Below are 27,249 nucleotides of genomic sequence, written 5' to 3' on the forward strand. Positions count from 1 at the left end.
AAGGAATTCCTGACAGGGGATAATGAAAAAATGAGCCAGCTTCCCTCTGCACCTGGACAGGCCCAGGTGCCCCCACTACTCTGTGTGCCCATCCTGGACACTACGGAACAGAGAATTAAAGGCAAAGTTCCCAAGTCATGTCCAGGAGTTAGGGTTCCTGAAGTTAGAATCTCTTGGCCAAACTGGAGGCCCAGTTTAAGTTAACCCTGTTAATATTAAGCCTTCCTCAGAGAAAACAACTTACAGCAACACGCCAAGAGTGATGTATTTAAGATCAGTCTTAAAGAAGAGTATCTCCAAACATATGTCGGAAAGACTATAAACTTACCCTTAGAGACAAAAAGCAAAGGAAGGGAGCACAAAGAGACTGGTACTTTAATATCCAGAGTACCAAAGAGCTCCCTGGGGGTGAATTAGGGAAGATGGGAATAAACTGTCCTTCCTGCTGGAATAGCTAGTCCCCGACACAAAACTCTCTGAGCACCTGAGCTGAGCCCACAGTATCATTTCCTGGAATGACACTCACACTGAAACATCCACAGGAACTCAACTCTCCATAGAAATACCCACCATTCCTCAACATCCACAAGAGCTCTTAGACCAGGCCTTGTGCGGGGTGGGGAGGGGGAAGAGGGGCAGCTAAAGCAGGATGCCCAGATGGAGGAGGTCAGTTCTTCTACCAAAGCCCAGGAGAGCTACACACACACACACACACACACATATACATACATATATATATACACACACATACACACATATTCATTCATTCTCTCTCTCTGTCTCTCTCAGATAAATGCTAGGAGAAACCTTCAGATTCCTAAAGTAAGAACTAATTTTTTCCTTCACTACAATGGCTAATTCTTTTCATGCTATCCTGAGCTTTACTGAGCGATTGTAGATGTTTATAGTCATCATGTTTCCACAGAGACAAGCTTGAAAGCAGCTAGAAATTCATGACCAGAGAGTACAAAAGTCATTAGTGAGGTGATTCACAAACTAACTTTTTACTAGGCCCTGTGTGGGGCGGGAGGGGGAAGAGGGGCAGCTAAAGCAGGATGCCCAGATGGATGAAGTCAGTTCTTCTGCCCAGAAGAGCTCTGGTATCTAAAAGAGGAAGATTCCTATTGATGACTACTTATTTCAGTCCCTCTCTCCTCCCTCTCTTGCTGGATGACTCTGAGTTAGGTGACTGATGGAGGGTACTAGAGGACAGTCCCAGCTCTGCGAACCTGGCAAGTGGGAGAAGCAGAAGCAGCTCTCTTGGGGAAGGCTCTGTCTGTTTTCGTCTTCCCCTGGGTCTGTCCAGTCCCGGGCAGAGTTTGAGGCACTAATACACTTATGTCTGGGAACGATGGTCCTTCACGACACATGAAGCCAGGCTTTCAGTCTAAGAGCTCTTGCGGACGTTGAGGAATGGTGGGTATTTCTATGGAGAGTTGAGTTCCTGTGGATGTTTCAGTGTGAGTGTCATTCCAGGAAATGATACTGTGGGCTCAGCTCAGGTGCTCAGAGAGTTTTGTGTCGGGGACTAGCTATTCCAGCAGGAAGGACAGTTTATTCCCATCTTCCCTAATTCACCCCCAGGGAGCTCTTTGGTACTCTGGATATTAAAGTACCAGTCTCTTTGTGCTCCCTTCCTTTGCTTTTTGTCTCTAAGGGTATACATATATACACATACATACAAGAACTTGGGTTTATTTTGTCCAATCAATATTAATATGTCTGTTTTTTTGGTGCAATGTTCATTCAAATCTGAATAATTCCAGTCCTACAATTTGAAAAGTTAAAGTCATATTTTAGTTGATGATTTTCAATGCTTTTAATAAGACCTTTGGATAACTATAGCATACATACACTTAAAACAACAGCTATCTAGAGTTCTCATTGCTGTATTTACATAATTATAAAGAGTTAACATAAACCAAAAATAACTTGTCTCAAAATTTCAAAGTAGTTAGCTTTCTAAAATTCTTTTAATTACATTTGGATATTATTACAAACCTAAATGTAAATGGCACTCAGCATCCCTACTATCATTTGTCTAGAGAATTGTCCAGATATTCTGATGCATGGCCGGGTATACAGGCCACACAACTGCAGGCTAAAAACAGGAAGGAAGCAAAGCTTAGGAGGAATCAACATCATGAGAGGTTTCAACAAGTATATTTTAGGAGGAGGAAGTGCAGATAAGTGCAATTATTCTATGTAAGGTACAGGATATCCTTAAAGAGATTTTTGTAAATTATAGCTATATTACTGAAAGTACTTATTTGATAACTGTCCCCACACTTTGATCATATGCTTATTTTCTAGCCCAAACAGGTCAAGTGAGTGTGCCACACACCACATCTCCATCATCTCGGCCCACCACTGAGGCCTGCTCACCACTACCTTCAGCTTCCATCTGTATTCCCCAGCTCCCAAGCCAACTGCCCACATAATAATCACATTGCCCAATTTATGCCAAAGACAACCACTGTGTGAGAAATTTCACACCCAATTTATAAGCACCAACATCCCATGCTCCCTTTTGTCCTGCATGCCAAAAAGTCAGCCTTGCTGAGCACAAACACCACCACGCAGGGAACTTCTGAGCACGAACAGTGCGGGGCCAGGGTCTTGGGCCCCATTACGGGCCTTCCATCCAGCTCACAAATATGCTGTGACTATGGAGGCCAGGATTCTCTTCCAGCTGACTATGGACCTCTTGATAGCAGTGGGAGGAAACAAAGGAAGGACACAAGAGAACATGGTGGGGAAGAGGTGGGAGAAAAGGGGAAAAGAAAGGAACAAATGGAGAATGGAAGAGGAGAACAGATTCTCTTTCTTAAGCTCTGAGTTCATGAGTAAAGCATTAATTTACTTCAAGAAATAACAGCCAAGATAATTTATAGGAGGAGGAGCAGGTTAGTTGCCACCTGACTTGGATAACTATCTCCCTCTTTTGCTTATTCACTGAGGATGAGGATCTACTACATTTCAGGCACTTCACTAGTTCCTGGGAATATGGTATGAAAAAAAACATTCATGCTAACTGCCCAAAGGGACTTTCCACTATAAAGGGGTACAACATTTGTAAAGACAAATCTGTGATAAAGGCAAAGAAGGAAAAGAACAGTATTCTGTAACAAAGTGAGGGGAAAGGCAGAGGGTGGTGAGAGACATTTTGGACATGGTGGTTCAGAGAAGGCCAAATCACACTATGCTGCAGGCCTTTTACCAAAGGCATAATCTCATCTACGTGGGACAGGATTACTCAGGCATCTCTGTCATGGACACGGAATTTAAGAGTAGGAGGCAGAGAAAGGCAGAAGGAAGGTTCCAATTTGCCTTGAACAATGAAGCAAAAGAATGCCTTTGACTAAGCAGCAGGGCAAGGCTCATTGTTTTGACAGGGAGAGAGGTCCTACAAAAAGTGTATTCTTTCTCTTTGGAAAGGGTTCACTTACCCTGTGGGTCTAGCCTCACAGCCACCAGCATATGCACAAAGGTTATCAGAGCCTGGCCTAACTGCAGATAACTGAATATAGTAAGCCAAGCTCAAACACCATTTTCATTTCTGTACAAAGAAATCCAAGTACACTAAAGACTCCAAAAATTGTTTTAAGATAGAAAAGGGGGCCTTCCAATTGCGTGTGTGTTTTTTTCCTTCAAATTTTGTATTTTCAAGACCCATGAGCTGGGTATGGTGGCTCACATCTGTAATCTCAGCACTTTGGGAGGTCAAGGCAGGTGGATCACCTGAGGTCAGGAGTTTGAGACCTGCCTGGCCAACATGGTAAAACCCCATCCCTGCTTAAAAAAAAATACAAAAATTAGGGCATGGTGGCGGGCACCTGTAATCCCAGCATGGGCCACCACACCCAGCTCACATACCCTTTGTGTATGCCCAGGATGTTTGTAAATGTCCACCCTGTGCCTGGCACTCGGTTGGCTGCTGGTAATTCAGAGGTGAACACAGCAGCTCCCATCTTGATTCCGCAAAGCCGGTCATAAGCCAGCATAAGGAGCCTTAGGAAAGCGAATTCCTCGATTGCCGCACAAGTCCAGGCAAGGCATTTCTGAGGAAGCCCCTGCACCAAGACCTGAAAACTAGGCAGGCGTGAGGAAAGTGAAGCGCACTCTAGGTGAAAACAATGTGTGCGAGCTTCCTGGAGCAAGAAAGGGACAAGGCAGGAATGGCAAAGGCACAAAGGCATTAATGAACGAGAATGGGTGACTATAATTACAATAATAATGACAACCACAAACTTCTTCCTGGTAATAGGTTAGAGAATAGTAGGACCATGAAATCATCATTTATCCCTCAAAAAGGAACTGAAAAGGTACAATGCAGGCCTTAAGTGGACATATTCTAACTTACATTTTTACTATTTCATGGAAAAGGGGAAAGTTTTAAGCAACACGAAGGGATGTGAATAAAGTTGGCATACTGATGACTGAAAACTGAGACTTCCAGAAGTCAACAACTACAATTTCAACACCTTAATCTCTGAGTGTCATATTATGTAAGAGTCACCATATATCCTTTCATTGATTAAATGTTCATTTCTCCTTTTGATTACAGTACTTATTTTACCTTCCAACTTGCCCTGAAAGTTATAAATGTCAGAACCCAAATCCCACAGGTATCAGATCTACACCCTGCGCTCTTTTGGAAATGTCATTTTAATTAACACTGTACCAATCCTGACCCAATTCTTTTTGACAATCACTACATAGGCACAAAAGTAAATCAGGTGGAAAAACTTAGAGCCAAATTTGGAAAAGGATTCCTACCAGAATGTTCTCTCATACTTTAAAGTAATTACACTAAGAGCTACTTGCCATTTGTGCAAATAATAATAATTCTTCAAATCACCCATCTCTGCTTTAACAATCTCATTCTCCAGAACCCTGTTTAGCTAGAGAGGCAAATACCATACTGCTACATACGAAGACAAAGATAAATAAGATGACAATTTAACATAAATATCCATGTTCCAATAATACTCACTCCTCTAATAGCAATCTCAACTCTACTCCAAGATACAAACCCATCTGAATCAAACTCACATACAAACAAAATTCTATGTCCAAGTATCCAGAACTATAATCACCTATAATCATCTTACCCTCAAAACCTGCTCTCCCTCCAGGTTCCCCACTTCAGTTGGTCCTACCATCATTTGTCCAGGCCAAAATATGGAATTGCTCTTAACTCTTCCCCTCCTATCTCCTATCAGGTCTTTCCCCACCCACTGCCCTAAATAAGCACTGGGTGTGATCAGTGCTGCTTCGAACCACCTCTCACTTCCATTTCCTCTCCAGTCCCACTGAGGCCGACCTAATTTGGGTCTTCCTCATCCCTCAGGTAATCCGTATTACCAACTAGTATCCTTACTGGTGTCCATGTCTTTAATCTTTGTGTGTTTTGTTTTTTTAATGACATGTTTTAAAGACACGAAACAGTGAAAAAGATTTTCTTAAAGCACATAACCCAACATGCAGACCAACTGTTACCTTTAGCTGCTGTCCCTAGCGTATTCAGCATTCCTTAGTTTTTCTCTAACGTCCTTTCTCTGCTCCAGGATCCCATTCAGGACACCACATTACATTTAGTCATCCTGCCTTGCTAGGTTCCTCTAGGTTGTGACAGTTTCTCAGACTTTGTTTTCAATGACCTTGACATGGTTAGGGAGTTTATAGAATATCCTTCATTTTGGGTTGGTCTGAGGCTTCTGCCATGTTTCCACAGAGCTTATGGGGCTTTGGCAGGAAGACCACAGAGGTAAAATGACATTCTCATCACATCCTATCAAGAACACCTACCACACTGACAGACTAGCAAGTTTTGCTCCCCTCCTTTAGAGTGGGATATTTGCATAAATGATTTGGAATAATTCTGCACAAGAGGTTCGTCTCTTCATCTCCATTTACACACTTTTCAGTCATTTTATTTACATTAGTATGGATCATTAACATTTATTTTATACTTTGGGTTAAAACCCAACACTACTTTACTGTGTTGCTTCAAGTGTTCTAGCTTTGGCTACTGGAAGCACTTTCAGTTGACTCCTGTGTCTCTCAGTGATACCCATACTGTTGTTTTGTTTTGCTTTCTCTTTGATTTTTTTCAACCACTTCCCTACTTTCTGGCCCTGCGAGATACACTGGCTCACCTTGCTCCAGCCCTAAACTCAGCCATTTCCCCAAGGAGCCCTGGTGGTATTAGTGACCAAGATCTGCGTACTGAATGGCAGTTTCTTTTTACAAGATCTTAGGATACATTTGATTCTGCATCTTGTTTTCTTAGTTTTCCCTATCTACACAAAAAGATCAATTGTATTATTTTAAACCTCAGTTCAACCTTCACACCTCCTGTTAGGAGATCATCTGGAGCTGCCACAGTGGATGTGTCCCTATATCAATAGGATAAGATTGATGTGCCAGGCCCAAGGCCCCCACTGGCTCCTTAGCATAGGGACTATCATCCCCAATTTGCACATGAGAAAATAAAGGTGGACAGCCATGCTGCCAGTCCCAGGTCACATACTGCCCGTGCAGCAGTGGCACTCATACCCTGTCTGAGGGATTCCAGAGCACTTGGCCTGACAAGATGGCTTTCTGGAAGAAAGACTTAGGTCTAAGATGGCAAAAACTAGGGCTCTCCCCTGTCCTGCAACTAACCCAATTCTAGAAAACCCAAAACCTTTGGTATCTGTGTTTAAAAGCCGCCCTTCCTACTCCTCATGGGGCTGCTGTGATGTTCATAAAACACAAAATTCAGGAAAAGAGTTCTGAAAACACTAAAGTACCCTACACACCTTGGAACACCCACTGCTATTATATTTTGCAGATTTTTAATGGTCATGAATTAATATATGATTCAAATACGCCACTTCCATAAGAAACAGTATTTTAATCCTTGTTTCCTATCACGATTGCAGTTACTGAGGGTAAAAGTTACCAAAGCATCTAAGCCTGAATTCCAGGTGACAGTGACTAAGGAGGCAGGCAATTTGAAAAAATATATTAAGTGAAAGAACAGTCTTTATTTTAAACTCAGATTCAGGAGGCTATCTCCATGGATTTTAACATGAAAAAGTTGGCTCCCATATTATGTTGACCTGTTCCTAAATACAAATGAAAATATCACAACTTAAGACAAATGCCACTTATAAGTGACACACTTTCAAATCCTCAAAGGAAAGGCTCTGAGAGAGGTTACCTCAGAACATGAATTATTTAACTCTCCTGCCCAGGTATTGATTTCCTGCAGCAGTTTAACCTGAAAATAGCATACGATACTTAGGTATGAAATAAAAATATTATCACTGTATACCTTAAATCCCCAATTAAAAAATACAAATATACTTTAAATTCTCGATTTAAAAATATGAGCAGAAATGTAGCATCTTTCAGTACTTTCAGCCCAACTTAACCAAATTTAAGAAAATAGCTGTAGAAACCTTTAATAATCTACTACAAAATAAACTCTGAGCAAAAGTCCTGGATGGGTGCCCAATTCCCCACAGCAGGAGACAAATAAACACTTGTTACTGTATGCAATTTTACTCTGTGCAATACCTGTTTCAGTAGAAGAGTCTGGAAATACCCTTTGGAGACAACAAATTAAGAGCCTGCCAGCAAAACCATCCCCTAGGAAAGCAAGACAGTGATACAGGTTGTTCCCATCACATCAACTGCACCCTACACCTTTGAATGCAAACCCTGTTTACACAGAATCTTTTAAAATCACTTCGATATTGGCCAAACCTGGGAAAAAGCTATGTGGAAAGACTGACAGCTAATCAATAAGATTTTTTGTGAACAACACTTCTTTTGTAGTTTTCCTGTACGTTTCTGCATTTTAAAAATGCAAATCTTTTAAAGGGGAAAAAAATAAACAATGACTTCAGACAGAAGCAGCATCCTTGCACTGCTATCATTTATGCTTTTCCTCTATACGCTACTGGGAAAACTTAGACATTTCTAGCCAGTAGATTCTTTTCAAGACCGCTTAGCTTTATTAACAAATACCCTGCAACTGCAAATAGATTCATGTTCATAACCCTCATACTGTGAACAGAGGAAAGCAGAGAAAAATTAGAAGCCCATGAAATAAACAGAAGATAAAACCACAGCGAGCCTCAGCCTGCTGTGCCTGCTTCCTCTGTCCTAGCCTTCGAAGGTTAACATTGATGTTTATTTCCCTGTCGGTTTCACAATGTTTCCCTGCTTAAATACCAACAAAATTCATAACAATCTTTCCCATGTTTCATCCACGATTTTTAGTTATCAAAGGAATTATAAAAATATTCAAGCATTTCCTAGCCAAGCAGCAATCATAAACACTTTTCAGAATATATTAGAACAGCCTACCTTTACCAGTAGTCATGATTGTCAGTAATCCTGGTACCAAATAAAAACACTGCTCTGAAAGCTATACCTACTCACAGCAACTTAAGCATCAGCAAACTCTCCACCCACACTTGTTCAGTGTGATCCGGCGGCACCAATGACAACTGCCACCCTATTCCAAAATAAAAGCCTAGACTAACACTGATTTTTTGAAAGGGTTGGGGGGGGAGCTGGGGGGAGAGGTTGAAGCCTTCTCCATCCAACTCTACCTCATGTAAGAGAGTCTTCTTTAAAAGTGGTATTAGAAATTTTTTAATCAGTTCTTCCCCCTCAAGAAACAGAAGAATATTCCTAACACAAATCTTAAATAGAAAAGTATCAGAAAGCAATCTTATTTCCACATAGAAAATAAAATACACTGTCCACTGCAGCTTATGTGACTTATGCTGGCATCAGAAGCAGTCTCTTCCAGGCTATTTTAGGTGGGCTTCTTAGCACAGCTCAACACATATGCCAGCCTTGTAACAAACACATTATCCTTGTATTCGTGACTATGGAAACACTTTCCTAAGATACTGAACCACTATCCCAAACCTTGTAATATGCATAGTCTAATAAACAAGCACGGGGAGAGAGTGTGAACCTAGTATTGGCACCTGATCCACTTATTCACAATCATTGCTTTTAAAGGATAAGCGTGGATAATAATGGCTTGGCTTCTTAATAAACAAAAGACAACTGATTTGCCTTTAAATGAATGCTTTGTCCTAGCTACACTAGGCAATAATTCTGATCTTATCTAACACAATCTGTCAATGGTCTGTTTTCAGACTTGCACAGGTATTTCTCATTTCCAACAAAGTAGAACTGATACCTGTAATATTTTTCAAGTTAGAGTTTTTTAAGTGTAAAACCATAAGGCAGAATGCATTTGGTAACAAAATGATACCCGGTACATTCACGTATAAGAGTCAACAATGTTATGATCACTTGTTACCTACTTTATAGTTTTATTAGCAAATAAATATTGGGTCTTTTACTTTAGCTACAAATTTATTATAGAATTATCATGGATTTAACCAAAATGATAGTTTGTATCTTTCCTCATAAACATGTTAGTTTTGCTCAAGAAACTCAAAAGCTTGTGTATTTTTTAACCAAATTAATGTTCATGGGCCTCGCTTCAATCAAATCCAATTAAAGATCATTAAGTGGTTGCAGATAAAGGACACTGAGTAGTCCATAATTACTGGCTCTTTCATTCTGAAAATCCAATTCTCCCATGAGCATAAGCACATCTGCATGATTTAAAACTTACAAATAATTTGCTTTTGAAACTCATGGAAAGAAAACTGTAATTTTGCTTCAAGGGGCTTGCTAATTACACAGAGATGAAAAAAAGAAGAAACATCTATATAGCAACATATTTTTAACTCTCATATTCTCAGCATTCAAAGCCGAAAGGCCTTCGGGTAACCTAGCAACAAGAAGGAATCACACAAAGATGAAGTATTCTATTACAGACAGGAAGCCCATTTCAAATTGCTACTCGGCTGCTTTTTCATTGCTGTTTTCGTCACAATTTGATTACACTTTTAAAAATTAAGTCCATGGGTTTCATATAAATATTAAGCATCAGAGAACAACATAATTTTGAACATGTCAAGATATACAAACCCTGGATAAAACCCTATTATTTCTTAGGAGTACCACCATTAAATATGGTTCTTCCAACTTAGCTAAAATCCAGAACGTTTATTTCTTACTCAAAAGGACACTGTTGTTCACAAGTAACAAAAGAAAAAAAACAAACTGGACTTCATCAAAATTTTAAAATTTCATACACCAAAAGATACTTAAAAGTGAAAAGAGGCCAGGCATGGTGGCTCACGCCTGTGATCCCAGCACTTTGGGAGGCCGAGGCAGGCGGATCACAAGGTCAGGAGATCAAGACCTCCCTGGCTAACATGGTGAAACCCCGTCTCTAAAAAATACAAAAAAAAAAATTAGCTGGGCGTGGTGGCAGGCGCCTGTAGTCCCAGCTACTTGGGAGGCTGAGGCAGGAGAATGGCATAAACCCAGAAGACAGAGCTTGCAGTGAGCTGAGATGCGCCACTGCACTCCAGCCTGGGCAACAGAGCAAGACTCCGTCCCAAAAAAAATCTGAAAAGATTGGCTCACACCTTTAATCCCAGCACTTTGGGAGGCCGAGGCGGGCAGATCACGAGGTCAGGAGATCAACACAATCCTGGATAATACGGTGAAACCCCGTCTCTACTAAAAATACAAAAAATTAGCCGGGCGTGGTGGCAGGCACCTGTAGTCTCAGCTACTTGGGAGGCTGAGGCAGGAGAATGGCAAGAACCTGGGAGGCAGAGCTTGCAGTGAGCCGAGATCGCACCAGTGCATTCTGGGCGACTGAGCGAGACTCCCTCTCCAAAAAAAAAAAGTGAAAAGATCAGCCACAGAATGAAAAAAAAAAATTTTTTTTTACAAATCGTATCTGAAAATCATATATAGTTCAACAACAAAAAGACAATTCGATTTTTAAGTGGGCAAAGGACTTGAATAGATGTTTTCCAAGGAAGATCTACAAATGGCCAGGAAGCACAGGAAATACGTTCAAATATATTAGTCATTAGGGAAATGCAAATCAAAACCACAATGAGATACCACTTCATATTTACTAGGGTGACTATAATTAAAAAAAAAAATTAAAACAACAACAACAAAAAAAAAAAACAAGCATTGCCAGAAAGTGGAGAATTGGGTAATGGCTAGAGAGAATATAAAATGGTGCAGCCACTGTGGAAAACAGTTTAGTGATTCCTCAGTAAGTTAAACATAGAATGACCATATAATACAGCAATTCGACTCCTGGATATACACTCAAAAGAACTGAAAACAGGTGTTTAAAAGCTTGTATACAAATGTTCAAAGCAGCACTATTCACAATAGACAAAGGTAGAAACAATCCAAATGTCCATCAATAGATGCACAGTTGCAGCTATCTGTGAATATACTAAAAATTACTGAATTATACACTTGAAATGAATGCTGTCACGGTATGTAAATTATATTTCAACAAAGCAATTTTAAAAGAGCATTACTATCCATACTACTCAAAGCAATCTATAGATCCAACATAATCCCTATCAAATGCCAATGACATTCTTTACAGAAATAAAAAAAGTAATCCCAAAATTTACATGGAACCACAAAGGACTCAGAATAGCCAAGGCCATCCTTCCTAAGCAAAAAGAACAAAACTGGAAGAATCACATTATCTGACTTCAAATTATACTACTACCATTGCTGTTTTGTGGCAGCATGGTACTGGAATAAAACAGACACACAGACCAATGGAACAGAATAGAGATCCCAGAAATAAAATCCACACATCTATAGTGAACTCATTTTTGCAACAGTGCCAAGAACATACACTGGGGAAAGGACAGTCTCTTCAATAAATGGTGCTGGAAAAACTGAATATCCATATGCAGAAGAATAAAACTAGACCCCCATTTCTCACCACAAAATCAAATAGAAATGAATTAAAGACTTAAACCTAAGACCTCAAACTATAAAACTACTAAAAGAAAACATGGGGGAAACTCTCTAGGACATTGGTCTGCGCAAAGATTTTGTCAGTAACACCCCACAAGTATGGGCAACCAAAGCAAACAATCAACAAAGTGTAAGACAACCCACAGAATGCAAGAAAATATTCTCAAACCACCCAACTGACAAGGGATTAATAACCAGAATATATGAGGAGCTCCAACAACTCAATAGAAAAAAAACCAAATAATCCAATTTAAAAATAAGCAAAATATCTGAATAGACATTTTTCGAAAGGAGACACACAAATGGCAAACAGGCATATTAAAAAAGTGCTCAACATCACTGATCATCAGAGAAATGCAAATCAAAACTACAATGAGGTATCATCTCATCCCAGTTAAAATGGCTTTAATCCAAAGACAGGCAATAACAAATTTTGGCAAGGATGTGGAGAAAAGGGAGCTCTTGTACACTGTTGGTAGAAATGTTAAATTAGTACAGCCACTACAGAAAACAGTATAGAGGTTCCTCAAAAAACTAAAACTAAAACTACAATATGATCCAGCAATCCCACTGCTAGGTATATACCCAAAAGAAAGCAATCAGTATATTGATGAGATATCTGCACTCCCGTGTTTATTGCAGCACTGTTCACAATAGCCAAGATTTTAAAGCAACCTAAGTGTCCATCAACAGGAGAAGGAATAAAGAAAATGCGATGCCTACACACAACGCAGTACTATTCAGCCATAAAAAGAATGAGATCCTGTCATTTGCAACAACATGGATGGAATTGGAGGAAATTATGTTAAGAGAAGCTAGGCATAGAAAGACAAATTTCACATGTTCTCACTCATTTGTAGGAGCTAAACATTAACACAACTGAACTCATGGAGATAGGGAGAAGAATAACGGTTACCAGCAGAGGCTGGGAAGAATAGTGGTGGTGGGGAAGGGAGTGGGGATGGTTAAAGGGTACAAAACCATAGTTAGACAGAATAAGATCTAGTATTTGATAGCACAACAGGGTGACTACAGTCAACATTTATTGTACATTTTAAAATAACTAAAAGAGTGTAACACAAGAAATGATAATTGCTTGGGTTGATGGATACCCTACTTACCTTGATGTGACTGTTATACAAAATACTTCATGTAACCCATAAATATATACACCTGCTATATGTCCATAAAAATTTAAAATCTTGGGTCAGGCACGTTGGCTCACGCCTGTAATCCCAGCACTTTGGGAGGCCGAGGCGGGCGGATCACCTGAGGTCAGGAGATTGAGACCATCCTGGCTAACACAGTGAAACCCTGTCTCTACTAAAAATACAAAAAATTAGCCGGGCATGGTGGTGGGCGCCTTTGGTCCCAGCTACTCGGGAGGCTGAGGCAGAAGAATCCCTTGAATCTGGGAGGCGGAGGTAGCAGTGAGCCGAGACTGCACCATTGCACTCCAGCCTGGGCGACAGAGCAAGACTCCATCTCAAAAAAATAAAATAAAATAAAATAAAAAATAAAAATCTTTAAAGAGTATTGTCACTTTAAAGAATACAATGGCTGGGCGCAGTGGCTCACGCCCGTAATACCAACACTTTGGGAGGCCGAGGAGGGTGGATCACCTGAGGTCAAGATTTCAAGACCAGCTGACCAACATGGTGAAACCCTGTCTCTACTAAAATACAAAATACAAAATTTGCTGGACATGGTGGTGAGCGCCTATAATCCCAGCTACTCAGGAGGCTAAGGCAGGAGACACGCCTGAACCTGGGAGGCGGAGGTTGCAGTGAGCCAAGATCGCACCACTGCACTCCAGCCTGGGCAACAAGAGCAAAACTCTGTCTCAAAAAATAATAATAACAATTTTAAAAGTAAATAAATGTTAAATTTTAAACATGTACTCCAAAATAATCTGAAAGTCTACAAGTATGACAGTTATTCTCAAATATTATTTTCATTTTAAAAATGAATATACCCCTAAAATCGAGCAACTGGAGGAGAATCTATTATTCTGAGCACCAACCATGTCCCAGGCACTGTGCTAAGAATTTTACACACAATCTCACTGATTCTCCACAAAATCTCTAGAAGGTCTTCACTCCATTTTACAGATGAGCAAATGTACTTCACAAGAGTTAAGTCACTTGCCCAAAGTCCCACAGCTAAAGCGTTGCAGAGCAGGGCACAGATGCCTTTCCTAAGGAGGAAGGATAGTCACACATTTCCAAAGCAATCCCCTTTGGCTTGCTCCCTGACACTGTCTACACTTCTCCACACGAAGGCATGGGGGCACCCACACTCGAAAATTAACAACTAAAACTACTGTTTGGCATACACAGTCACCATTTATTAAACAGATACTTGTTACCAAGTCCTTACGCTGAGTATAGGCTGCTAAATTTTCACAAATGGGCGTTAGAAGGACATAGATCATTTAACAGACACCCTTTTGAGTCAGCCTAGGAAGCCCCTCTGTGGACATGCAGCGCTAACCAACCAAGGCAGCTATCGAGTGATCAGAACCTCTGCCCAAGAGGTCGTTTAGGAGCCTGGAAATGAGCCCCACGTTGTCATTCATTCTCTCCTGTGTTTTGCTCGGTTCTCCCTCAGCTCCAGCTCATATGCAACACTCCAGAACCCAGTGGGTATATAAGAATCCACGGGAAAAAGCAGAGAGAAAAAGAATCTAGTCATCTCAGATACTAAGTGTTCGTACACGCACTCAAGATTTACTAAGAAACAAAGAAGAAAAGCTGGTTCCTGTGAAACAAACCAATCGCAGAGAACACTGGGACTAAGAGGACAGCCTGCGAGGTATCCGAGTCTTAGAATGAGCAAACACAGACACACAGTCCCCTGTATGCAGAAGGGTTACAGTCCAGTGCCGAGACAGGTATTAGTCAAATAATCGCCAAATGGAAACCTGCAAAAATGATGCCTACCAAGCAGTGGGGTAGGGGGTGACTGCCCACATTTAACAGACGGATCTGACACCATTTGGGAGGACAACAGATGAATGGAATTAAGAAAAATGTGTATATATACACAATAGTATATAATTCAGCCATAAAAAGAATGAAATCCTGTTATTTGTAGCAACATGGATGGAACTAGAAGCCATTATATTACATAAAATAAGCCAAGCACAGAAAGACAAATATCACATGTTCTCACTCATATGTGGGAGCGAAAAGGGTATATCTCACGAAGGTAGAGATTAGACTGGTGGTTACCAAAGGCCAGGAAGGGGAGGGGGAAGAGTGAAGAGAAAAATATATATAAATGTCTTTATTACCACTGAACTGTACACTTAAAAATGGTAAAGATAGTTAATTATATATGTAGATTTTACCTCAATAAAAAAGCAATATTTGAGTTAAACTCCATACGAATCAGCGGTAACATTTATGAAAAGCGAGGGAGAGGGAGGTATCAAAAATGACACCCAATCTTTAACATACCAGGATGAATAATGGAGCAATCACGCTTATAAGGAGTACAGAAAACATTTAGGGTGGAGCAATATTTACTATTTTGTGTTTTGTCTTTCAGCCAGAAGTAGAATATAAATTTGGTTTTAGATATATGTTTCAAATACAAGAGGAAATGTCAGACAGGCAGCTGTTTCAGATACAGTTCCAATCCTGTACCAAGATCTGTAGAGGAGACAAACATTTATGAAAAAATGTGATATAGCTAACAAATAAAATTACAGCTATGGATATCTGTAACCAGGGAAAAAGCACTGCCTGAGAAAGGAAAAGGCCTAGAATCAAGCTTTAAGAATATAATGACTAATTAGTAGATATTAGATAAAGGAAGCCAAGAAGGTGCAGCCCAAAAAGCAGGAAGAAACCAGGAGGAGGTCAGACCCCACTTTTCTTTCTTCTTTTTTTTTAGATGGAGTCTTGCTCTGTTGCCCAGGCTGGAGTGCAGTAGCACAATCTCTGCTCACTGCCACCTCCACCTCCCAGGTTCAAGCGATTCTCCTGCCCCAGCCTCCCGAGTAGCTGGGACTACAGGCGCCCACCACCACGCCTGGCTAATTTTTTGTATTTTTAGTAGAGACGGAGTTTTATCATGTTAGCCAGGATGGTCTCAATCTCCTGACCTCATGACCTCCCCGCCCTTGGCCTCCCAAAGTGCTGTGATTACAGGTGCACACCGCCACGCCCAGCTAATTTTTTGTATTTTAGCAGAGACGGGGTTTCACCATGTTGCCCAGGCTGGTCTGGAACTCCTGAGCTCAGGCAATCTGTCCACCTCGGACTCCCAAAGTGCTAGGATTACAGGCATGAACCACCATGCCTGGCCTCTTTTCTGTGGTACAAATAGGTAATAGTTTCTTCTTTTTTTTTTTTTTTTTTTCTGAGACAGTCTCGCGACCAGGCTGGAGTGCAGTGGCACGATCTCAGCTCACTGAAACCTCTGCTTCCCAAGTTCAAGCAGTCCTCCCACCTCAGGGCTGCCCCACCCCCTGCCATCCTCCCACCTCAGGGCCCCACCTGCCACCCCCATAGCTGGGACTACAGGGGTGCACCACCACACCTGGCTAATTTTTGTATTTTTGTAGAGACGGAGTTTCACCATATTAGCCAGGCTGGTCTCAAACTCCTGACCTCAGATAATCTGCCCGTCTCGGCCTCACAAAGTGCTGAGATTACAGGTGTGAGCCACCGCACCTGGCCAAAAATAGGCAATAGTTTCTTAGGTATAACAAAAGAAAAACGAAACAGATAAATTGGACTTCATCAAAATTTAACACTTTATATTTCACGTGACACTATCAAGAAAGTGCAAAGAAAACCCACAGAATGGGAAAAAATATTTGCAAATAAATCACATCTGGTAAGAGTCTGGTGTGTAGCACATCTAAAGACCTCTTAAGGCCTAGGCCGGCCGGTGGCTCAAGCCTGTAATCCAGCACTTTAGGAGGCCTAGACGGGCGGATCACGTAGGTCGGAGTCGAGGACCATCTCCCGGCCCTAACATGGTGAGAACCCCGTCTCTACAAAAAATACAAAAAACTGAGGCCGCGCGAGGTGGCGGGCGCGCCTGTAGTTCCTGCAGCCTATCCGGAGGCTGAGACAGGGAGAATGAGGCGTGAACCCTGGGAGGGCGGAGCCTTCACAGTTGAGCTGAGATCGCGGCCACTGGCACTCCAGCCTGGGCGACAGAGCAAGACTCCGTCTCAAAAAAATAAAAAAATAAAAAAAATAAAGACCTCTTAAAACTCAACAATAAATAGGCAATTAACCCCTTTAGAAAATGGGCAAAAGATTTATTTGAATAGACATTTCTCCAACCAAGCCCTTTATAAACCATGGGCTTATAAAGGGTTAATAAGCCCATGAAAAAGATGTTCAGTACCATTACTCGTCAAGGTAAAGCAAATCAACACCACAATGAGATACCACTTTACACCCACTATGGTGACAATAATGAAAAAGACAGACAATAACAACTACTGGCGAGGACGTGGAGAAACTGGAAACTCTTACAGGTGGCTGGTAAGAACATAAAATAGTGCCGCAAAACTGGTAAACTGTGTGTTTACTGTGTGTGAGCAGTTACTCAAAAAGTTAAATGTACAATCCAGCCATTCTACTGCAAAGTATACAGCCAAAAGAAATGAAAATACATATCCACATGAAATCTTTTACATCAATGTTCAAAGAATCATTCTTCACAACAGCCAAAAAGTGGAACAACCCCAAATGTCCATCAACAGACGGATAAAGAAAATGTAATCTAATCTCACAATGGAATCTTGCTCAGCCATAAAAAGGAACGAACTTCTGATACATGCTACATTATGGATGAACTTTGAAAACATCATGCTAAGTGAAAGACACCAGACACAAAAGCCAAATATTACATGATTCCAATTATACAAAATGTCCTGAATAGGCAACATAAAGACAGAAAACAGGATGCCAGAAACTGGGGAGAGAGGGGAATAAGGAGTAAGTGCTAATGGGAACGGGATGTGAGGGTGAAGCATTTTAGATTTAAATAGTGGTAACAGTTGCACACTTTGTGAATATTCAAAAAAAACAACAAAACAAAACACTAAAGCACACACTTTAAAAAGTGAAACACCAATAGGTAAATTATATATAATCTCAATTTTAATTTTAAATGAACGGCAACTAGAAGGAGAAAGTATCTCAATTTTAAAATATACTGATAACTTCACAAAAAACCTAACACCTATTTCTGACAAAAACTCAGATAACGGCATTTAACTTTCTTTCTTTAACTTTCATGTGCCCACCTGGGTCTCTCCCAAGCACACCTTCCTTTCTTTCCTGTTCTGAGCCTTTTTAAATAAACTTCTATTCCTGCTCTGGAAAAAAAAAAAAAGATAAACAGAAGTAAATAGAAAACTACCTCATTTTGATAAAGAACATCTACAAAAATCCTACAGCTAATACCAGACTTAGCACCTAAGATAGGAACCAGACAAGGATGTCCCCTCTCACCACTCTTATTTTATATAGTACTGGAAGTTCTAGCCAGTGCAATAAGGCAAGAAAAAGAAATTAAAAGCATACATATCTGAAAGAGATAAAACTGTTGCTATTTGCAGATCACAAGACTGTATATGTAGAAAACTCCACAGAGGCTACAAAAACTCCTACAACTAATAAGTTCAAAAAGGTTGTAATATAAGCCATATAAGGTAAGAAATGGAGAAAGCAGAGGATGGATGGATCTAGAGAAAGCTGAACAGTCAAAGGTTTGAGGTTCAAAAGAGATCAAAGAATTACACTGGGAGTTGTGTTTAAAAAAAAAACATGAAGGAGGAGGAGGTGGGGGGGAGAGAGAGAGAGAGAGGAAGAGGGAGACAGAAAGAGAAAAAGAGAAAGAGAGAGAGAGAGAAAAGAGAAGAAAAGAGGAAAAAGGAAAGGAGGGAGGGAAGGAAGGGAAAAGAAAAGAGAAAAAGAAGGAGGAGGAGAAAAGGAGGGAGAGAGAGAGAGAGAGAGAATTAGATAAAAGAGGGAGACAGGTTTTATTCCATCACTACTGCAGTTTCTCTACGCCACCTAAATGTGCAATGAAGGAAATCAGGTGGTTTGTTTTTTGACAGCTACTGAACATTTTACTGGTCTCTCAAAGTTACTGTAAAGAGATGAAAATCATTTAGGTTAGAAATTCTAAAATTTTACACATATGGCTATATATTAGTTTCCTTAAACATTTTGGCTCTAACAATTAAAACAGTAATACTACATATATAAAGCAAAAAGCTGAAATTATCGACCTCCAAGAAATGTTGTTAAGGCTTCCTTACCATTTGCTATTTTTAACATAGATGTTTAAAAGAACTGTTTCCATTCTCAACCCTACACCTATGTGTGTGCACGTGCACACACACACACACACACACACACACACACACAAAGGGAATTTGGGGGCAATATTTATACCTAACCACATAGAAAATGCTGCTTGTGATACATCCAATGCCACACAGTTTTGGCATTCCTGAGGGTGAAATCATATTTGTCACATCACTGGATCCCATGGAGTGTATGTACACTCTTTTAGGCAAGATCCCCAATGTAGATGCAGTCTTTCTCCCCAATGCCAGCACTATAATGAGATTCTGTTTCACAGCCGTAATACTGGCTTATGAAGCACAAACTCACTTTTCTGCCATTGCTTTTCCTTACTTGCCCAGTATGTTCTGTCCCAGTGCCAACGATTTTTAAACTGAGAAACCACACAAATACATCCACACAAAAGTAAAAGCATGTGTCCATCAACTAACAGCCTGTGAAGACCTGCCTGTGGACACCAAGCAACTCCACTCATCACGAGTGCACCACTCAGATGCCATTGGCTCTACCAATGATATGTTTTTTAAAGTACATATCAAAGTATGTACACTAAAGTACAAGGTAGAGAAAATTACACCATAGTTATATACAAATTATACAGTTATAGTCTGCCCTTATGTACCAACTTACTTTGAGGAAAAGCACTCAGACTTTTCTTTACAATCTCAAGATATTCAAAATGTGAAGGCTTGTACTAGGAAGACAGGAGCAGTGACGAGGAGAATTACTGGGATTCAGGGTGCAGTTTTAAAAGTAAATCCAACATGATTAATGAATTCGGTATTGGTTGTAATCTAATATACCTAAAAATTCTAAAATAGCCTAGCTATGATACAATGAGGTATCCAGAGTTAGAAAAGTTTTTCTCAGCAATTAACTTTTTGATATTTTTTCCTTCATACAGGACTAATTCATTCCTGTCTTTTCCTCTCCTTCTGGACTCACAAGAATTACCCACTAGTTCTCAAATATCATCACAAAGTATAGGGAAAGGAATACAGGAACTGGAAACAACAGGTTACGATTCACATCAAAATCATTACTTTATTTATTCAACAATACTTACTGCACACCTATCACAAGCCAGGGACTCTTCAAGGCATTGAACTTACGCTCATTGAGAAAAAAATAAAGAACAATAAAGGGAATAAAGTAAAGGTCCTGCTCTCATGAGTAAACACATACTTTTCTAGTGATACACGCTAAGAAGAACACTCCAACACGGTGAGGGCACGGAGCGTGGTATTCCGGTGGCCTTCAGTAATGCAGTGATACTGTATGAAGTGAGATCTTCATGGCATGAGGGAGGAGGGAGGAGGCCACAATGATACCCACAGGGCAAATACTTCAGGCAGAAAGAATTATAAGCACAGAGGTCCTGAAGCAGGAGATGCTCAAAATGTTCAAAATTAGCAAGGAGGTCAACGTGGCTAGAGCAAAGAGAACTTTCACAAAGAACAATTCAAATGACATCAGAATGGTGATGGGTGCCAGATCACTCGAGGCCCAGTGAGCCATGGTGAGTTGCTGAATTGCAGCCTGGGTGTGATGGGAAGCCTTTGGAGGATTAGAAAGAGGATTCACATCACCTGACTTGTATTCTGAAAGGATTACTCTGGTTGCTATATGAAAAACAGACTTTAGGCATGGGGAAACAGTAGAAGAAAAGATACTGTTTAGGAGGGAAACACAAGAGCCCAGGTAAAATACCATGACAGCTTGCGCTGGGAAGACAGTAGCAGTGATGATGAGAGTTCCTGGGATTCAGGATGCAATTTTAAAAGTAAAGCCAACAGGATTAGTTAAATTCAGTACAGGTTATGAAAGTCAGTGATGATTCACTCCACTGTTTCTGGCCTGGAAAACTGGGTGAATGGAGGTTAAGTTTTAAGAGTTAGAAACTCTTACTAAATTACCTAATTCAGCTGTTCACATATAACATAAATGATACGAATGTAAAACTGAAAAGCAAAAGCAGAGAATGCTTTTCAACTCACCATTTGCAGATTGTATCATGTTTCCAGATTTCTGGACTTCATCAAATTTTGTAAAAATTACATTCAACCTGTATGAAAGCAAAAATGTAAACAAACTATTAACCATCACTGCTCATAGCCAATTACATTAAAATGCTAATGTGAAGTTGATACCCACCGCCCCCCAAAAATCAATGATACAGACCCACCTAATAACGAAACACAGTGACTAAATCAATAACATTAACAATAGCCAACAATAACTGAGCACTTACTATGGGTAAAGAATGGGCCTAGAAGTCTATCTGAAAGAGCTCATTTAATCTCCTTAAGGTGACATACGTGTGGGGTGGAGATTCTAGCCCTGAGAGTAGTCATCCAGAGCCCCTGCTCTCAGACATTACTGACGACACAAAATGTATATATTATGAGAAGTGTGTGTTTCTCCTATTTCTCTCTTAGCGCAAACTATCAATTACTTAGCATGGAGCTTTTCAAAATGCACTAATAGTACATTACAAAGGCTTGTGCTTCCTGCTGTGATTCATGCTTAATCCAAAAATGCTATAAATAATTTCTCTAGAAACAAATGCTGTGACTGGATAATCTTCAGCTTAAAAAAATCTGTATTACACTTATTTTCTATTAATGGATCATTTCACCTTGGCATTTAAATTAAAGCAAAATTCCTTAACCAGTCTAAATACTCCATCCTAGTGACACCAAAATGAAAGAAAAGGTGGGAGAATGCAATCATACTTAGTAGAAAAAGTTAAGAAAAAAGAGGCTTTCTTGAGCCCGGCATGGTGGCTCATGCCTGTAATCCCAGCACTTTGGGAGGTTGAAGCAGGTGGATTGCCTGAGGTCAGGAGTTCGAGACCAGCCTGGCCAACATAGTAAAACCCCATCTCTACTAAAAATACAAAAAATCAGCTACATGTGGTGGTGGGCGCCTGTAATCCCAGCTACTAGGGAGGCTGAGGCAGGAGAATCGCTTGAACCCAGGAGGAGCTTGCAGTGAGCCGAGACTGCGCCACTGCACTCCAGCCTGGGCAACAAGAGCGAAACTCTGTCTCAAAAAAAAAGAAAGAAAGAAAAAGAAAAAAGAGGTTTTCTCAAGCAAAGCACAGGTATATTGGAGTAGGGGTTGAGATTCCAAAGTAATGTACCTATGCCTTCAATTTTAGGGACATTTTAGTGCTTTTTAACACACCATCCTAAACTGCCAGCTCTCATCATTTCAAATATGTTCGTCTTTTCTTCTCAAGCGAATGGAAGCTCCTCAGGGGTAGAGACGTGAGCTATGCTCTCTTGGTATTTGTACCAAGCACTACGTATGCCATGCAGATGCTCGCTCAGGAGTTACATCACTATGTTAGACAGCTGAAACCTAACTCCTCACTCTGGAAAACTGTGGGTATTCACACAAGCTCTGGTGTTAGTTCATTCACTCAAAACTAGAGTGCCCATTATGAGCCCAACACCGAGCTAGTGAGTTCTTACCCTCTGGAGCTTCTGCTCTAAGTAAGAGAGAGGCCAAAATTACACATCAGCAAATGAAGGGGATGAACCAGCCTGATGTACTGCCTCTCCCCATTCCATAGGTGACACCAACAATCTTTTCAAGCCATCTTTCCACCAAGCCCAGATGTTCTCTCAGAATCCGTCTCAAAACTATTCCAGGCAGACACTACCCATTAGTTAAAACTGGCACTGAATAAAACTCCAATTGCCATCTCAGCACCAGAAATGAGTAAAACTATAACTCACTTTCAAAGCCAGCAGTTACTAAAGAACTGGAAAGATGCCTTACGTGAATGTGTTTCTTATGATGTTTCCATTATCGTTCCTTTTTAAAAGTAACAAAGATCTTCAATGGCTTGACAAACTCATAAATAATATCATGACACAGGTTGCCAGGGCATGCCCTCACTAAGGCACTACTTGATTGTGTCACAACCACACCCTCTGATGTGAGCATCCCTGCAAGTTCGTAAGTTGGAGCCAAGGTATACCTCTAGTCTGGTTGTTCCTGAAATTACTGGAAGAGGGCAAGTATTTCTTCCATTCCTGGGAGAGTATTCACCATTCTAAATGGTAATTGTGTCCAGAGTCTGTGGATTCTTTCTCAGTGGTAAGGCATTCTCACTGTGGTCACATTACCCACGACCTGGCAGGCCTGAACAACTAGGTATGAGAACACTATAAACATAACTATTATTGGTATGTGCACCTTAATTCAGAATTCCCTCTGCTTTCACACTCCTGTCTCACTAGCTCCCTCATTCTCTGCTCATTAATGCTGCTACAACAGCTCCTATCAAGGTTACCACCTAAAGAGACAGTCTAACACCAACAAAGCATTCCGTAGGAATGAAAGGACTGGTTTTGTTTGCTAGCTCTGAGCACAAAAATATAAAATGTCTCTCTTGGGAACTACTGATTCACATAAATCTAAAAGGATGAGTTTCATATATTCAAAGACATTGAATACATAACTAATGATTACCCTCTGAAGCCACCAAATTGTTTTATTTTAAATCTCTGGATTTCCATTTAAAATAAATTTCTTTACTGGTTTGACAAATAACTACCATCTTCCCCTACTTTTTCTGAATTTAAATTTCCATATTAAACTCTTCAATCCAATTGGAATTTATTTTACTATAAGATTTAGTTCAAATTAGTTCCTTTCTAGAAAATTTTATATATAGATTTTAAATAATTTCCTCGAAGCAAATACTTAAACACAGCAATCTCAGTCAATAAGCTGCATCCATATACTTAGAGCTTCTAGCATGAACAAGAGAAATCGACATAAACACATACTTAGAAATCCAAACTTGGAGGACAGAAGAGATTTTGAAGAGAAAGAAAAAGTTTTTTTAAAAATGTCATTAGTGCTTCCAAAGAGATAAGAGAAAATATTGTGATCATAAAACAGGAGAGGAGCCCTTTAAAATGGCAGCGTATGGACCCTCAAAAATCTGCTTCAAAGAAGTAAAGAAAACATTGGCAAAAACTGTCCAAATCAACTTACCATCATGGTAAGAGTGAAAACAAGCAGCCTGGCAGCCACTAGAAAGAGCTGAAGCTCCCAAGTCTGGAGCTCCCTAAAAGTCCCCATTCCCAAAGAACTATCATTCCACCTACCTGGCACATCCCTGCAAGCCCAATTGTATGGCTTGTCTTTATCTGACCTGACTTAGAGCTTGTTCAATGTTAGAGGCCTTTTCCCTGAGGCGATGATCAAAACTAACCAGTGACAACTGTTCAATATGGTGGATACCCGAGATAGAAATAACAACTGGAGCAAAGAAACTGACCAAAAATGGCGGGGGGGGCAGGGAAAAGGAGGGCAGGGGCTAGAAATTGAGATGTCCACAGCAAACTCTGAATATACTGACATACTCCTGGGAATCTGGGAGGTATATGTGCAAGGCTATGCAAATGCACAGGCCCAGGAAAGACCCCTGAAGGTTCTAATGTCCCCCACTGGCTGACTTTGACACTCTGAACAAGCAGGAAGTAAAAAGGAAGACAGAGGTGTAAAACACCTTTCACAGCACTGAAAGCATGCCCCCAAAACACACAGCCAGTCACAGAGTCTGAGAGAATTACTGGTTCAACACGCTAAAGGAAATCTCTGTGCAATCATTAGCTAATCGCTAAGCTAACCAACCAGAGAATTCAGTGGCCACATAAAATAAAGAACAAAGACTTAAGGAATTCATTTAGGAAAGTCACTAGACCAAAATAAGCAACAAAAACAATAAACAGTAACAACAAAAATTCTGGGGAGGGGAAAGAATATGATTTCCTGAGTTGCCACAATATATTATTTAAAGTGTCCAGAGTCAACAAGAAATTGTGAGACAAAGAAACAAGAAAATATGGCCCATACAAAGGAAATAAAATTCAGTCAACAAAAACTATTTGTAAGGAAACCTATACATTGGCTTAACTCAATGAAGACTTCAAGTCAATTAATATAAATATGTTGAAAGATCTAAAGAAAACTATTTCTGAATAATTAAAGTGTAAGAACAATGTCTCACCAAATAGAGAATAACAACAGAGAAAGAATATATTTAAAAGAACCATATAGAAATTCTGGAGACGAAATGTACAATAAATTGAAATTAAAAATTCACTAGGAGGAGTTCAACAACAGATCTGAGCTGGGACAAGAAGTAATCAACAAATTTGAAGATGAGTCAACTGTTATTATATCCTATCTAAGTAACAGAAACAAACAAAAAAATGAACAGAGCCCAAGAGATCATCTTACAAAACCAATGTACCAACACAGTCACATAATAGAGGTCCCAGGAAAAGAGAAAAAAGACAAGGACATATGGTACTTTCCAAAGACTTTTTGGGTCCAATTCTTTGCCCTAGTTGTTATTGTTGCCTCAGGCATCTACCACGTTGAAAAATTATCAAAAAAGATATGAAGAAAATGGCTAAAACTTCACAAATTTGATATAAAACAATCTATGTATTTAACAAGCAACTCCAAACAGGATAAACTTAAAGAGATCCAAATCTAGACACAATAACCAAACTGTCACAAGAGAAGACAAAGAGAAAATCTTTAAAGCAACAACGGAGAACCCACTCATTGTGCACAAGGGATCCTCAAAAAGGTCAATACCTGATTTCTCATGAGAAACCATGAAAGCCAGAGTGGAGCAGCGTGAGAATAGATAACATATTCAAAGTTCTGAAATTAAAAAGACAATCAACCAATAATTCTATATGTAACAAAACTATCCACCAAAAACAAAGGAGAACTGAAGATATTACCAGATAAACAAAAAGCAACAGTCCTTCGGGTTGAAATGGAAGGACACCACTGTACAACAGCTCAAACCACATGAAGAAATGAAGAAAATAAGTAAAACACAGTTATACCTGTGTAGTCATAGGTAAATACAAAATACAGTATAAAGGTACTTTTTGTTCTTAACTCTTTTCTTGTTCTACGTAACTTAAAAAGAAACTGCATAAAGCAATAAGTATAGAACTATATGCATTGGTGGGCTTATAATGTATAAAGATATAATTTGCATGACAACAGCAAAAAAGAAGAAAACAGCTAAGTAGGAGTAAAGCTTTTTAATACTGAAATTCAATAGTATCAACTTTAACTAGGCTGTTTAAGATGTTAATTGTAAGCCCCAGAGGAGGGCTTATAAAGAGGAGGCAAATAAGCCCCCTCCAAAAAAGTAAAACAAACAGTAAGAGAGTTATAGTATTACACTAGAAAGTATCTATTTAACACAAAATAAGGCAGTAACGGAGGAACAAAGAAACAAATCATGACATATAGAACATAAATAGCACACCTGCAGACAAATTCTACCTTACCAGTACTACATTAAATATAAATGGATTAAACACGCCAATGAAAAGTTTTTAAAAGTCAGACTGCATAAATAAATAAGACTCGGAATAGGAACAGCTCCAGCCTCCAGCTCCCAGAGTGAGTGACACAGAAGACAGTGATTTCTGCATTTGCAACTGAGGTATGGGTTTATCTCACTAGGGTGTGTCTGACAGTCGATGCTGGTCCACCCTTCCAGCGAGAGCTGAAGCAGGGCAAGGCATCGCCTTACCTGGGAAGTGCAAGGGGGAAGGGAATTCCTTTTCCTAGCCAAGGGAAATTGAGACACACAACACCTGGAAAATCAGGTCACTCCCACCCTAATACTGCACTTTACCAAGGGTCTTAGCAAATGGCACACCAGGAGATTATATCCCACACCTGGCCCGGAGGGTCCCACGCCCACGGAGCCTCCCTCATTGCTAGCACGGCAGTCTGAGATCTAACTGCAAGGCAGCAGCCAGGCTGGGGGAGGGGTGCCCGCCATTGGTGAGACTTACATAGGTAAACAAAGCCTCCAGGAAGCTCAAACTGGGTGGAGCTCACTGCAGCTCCAGGAGGCCTGCCTGTGTCTGTAGACTCCACCTCTGGGGACAGGGCATAGCAAAAAAAAAAAAAAAAAAAAAAA

General features: G+C 40.2%; 1 protein-coding gene across 18 annotated transcripts in view; it reads right to left on the reverse strand.

The window, feature by feature from the left end:
- CLASP1 (cytoplasmic linker associated protein 1) overlaps positions 1-27,249 on the reverse strand; it is a 312,807-nt gene that overhangs the window by 141,212 nt on the left and 144,346 nt on the right. For 17 of the 18 annotated variants that reach the window (XM_017891966.1, XM_017891965.1, XM_017891961.1 and 14 more), the window contains exon 8: positions 21,254-21,321. In XM_017891966.1, coding sequence (XP_017747455.1) covers positions 21,254-21,321 — 68 coding nt within the window. Of the gene's footprint in view, positions 1-21,253; positions 21,322-23,002; positions 23,167-27,249 lie in introns of those variants that run through there. The other variant, XM_017891967.1, reaches the window with a different exon arrangement.

Source organism: Rhinopithecus bieti, unplaced genomic scaffold (genome assembly GCF_001698545.2).
Source record: "Rhinopithecus bieti isolate Rb0 unplaced genomic scaffold, ASM169854v2 scaffold_19969, whole genome shotgun sequence".
Taxonomy (NCBI): Eukaryota; Metazoa; Chordata; class Mammalia; order Primates; family Cercopithecidae; genus Rhinopithecus; species Rhinopithecus bieti.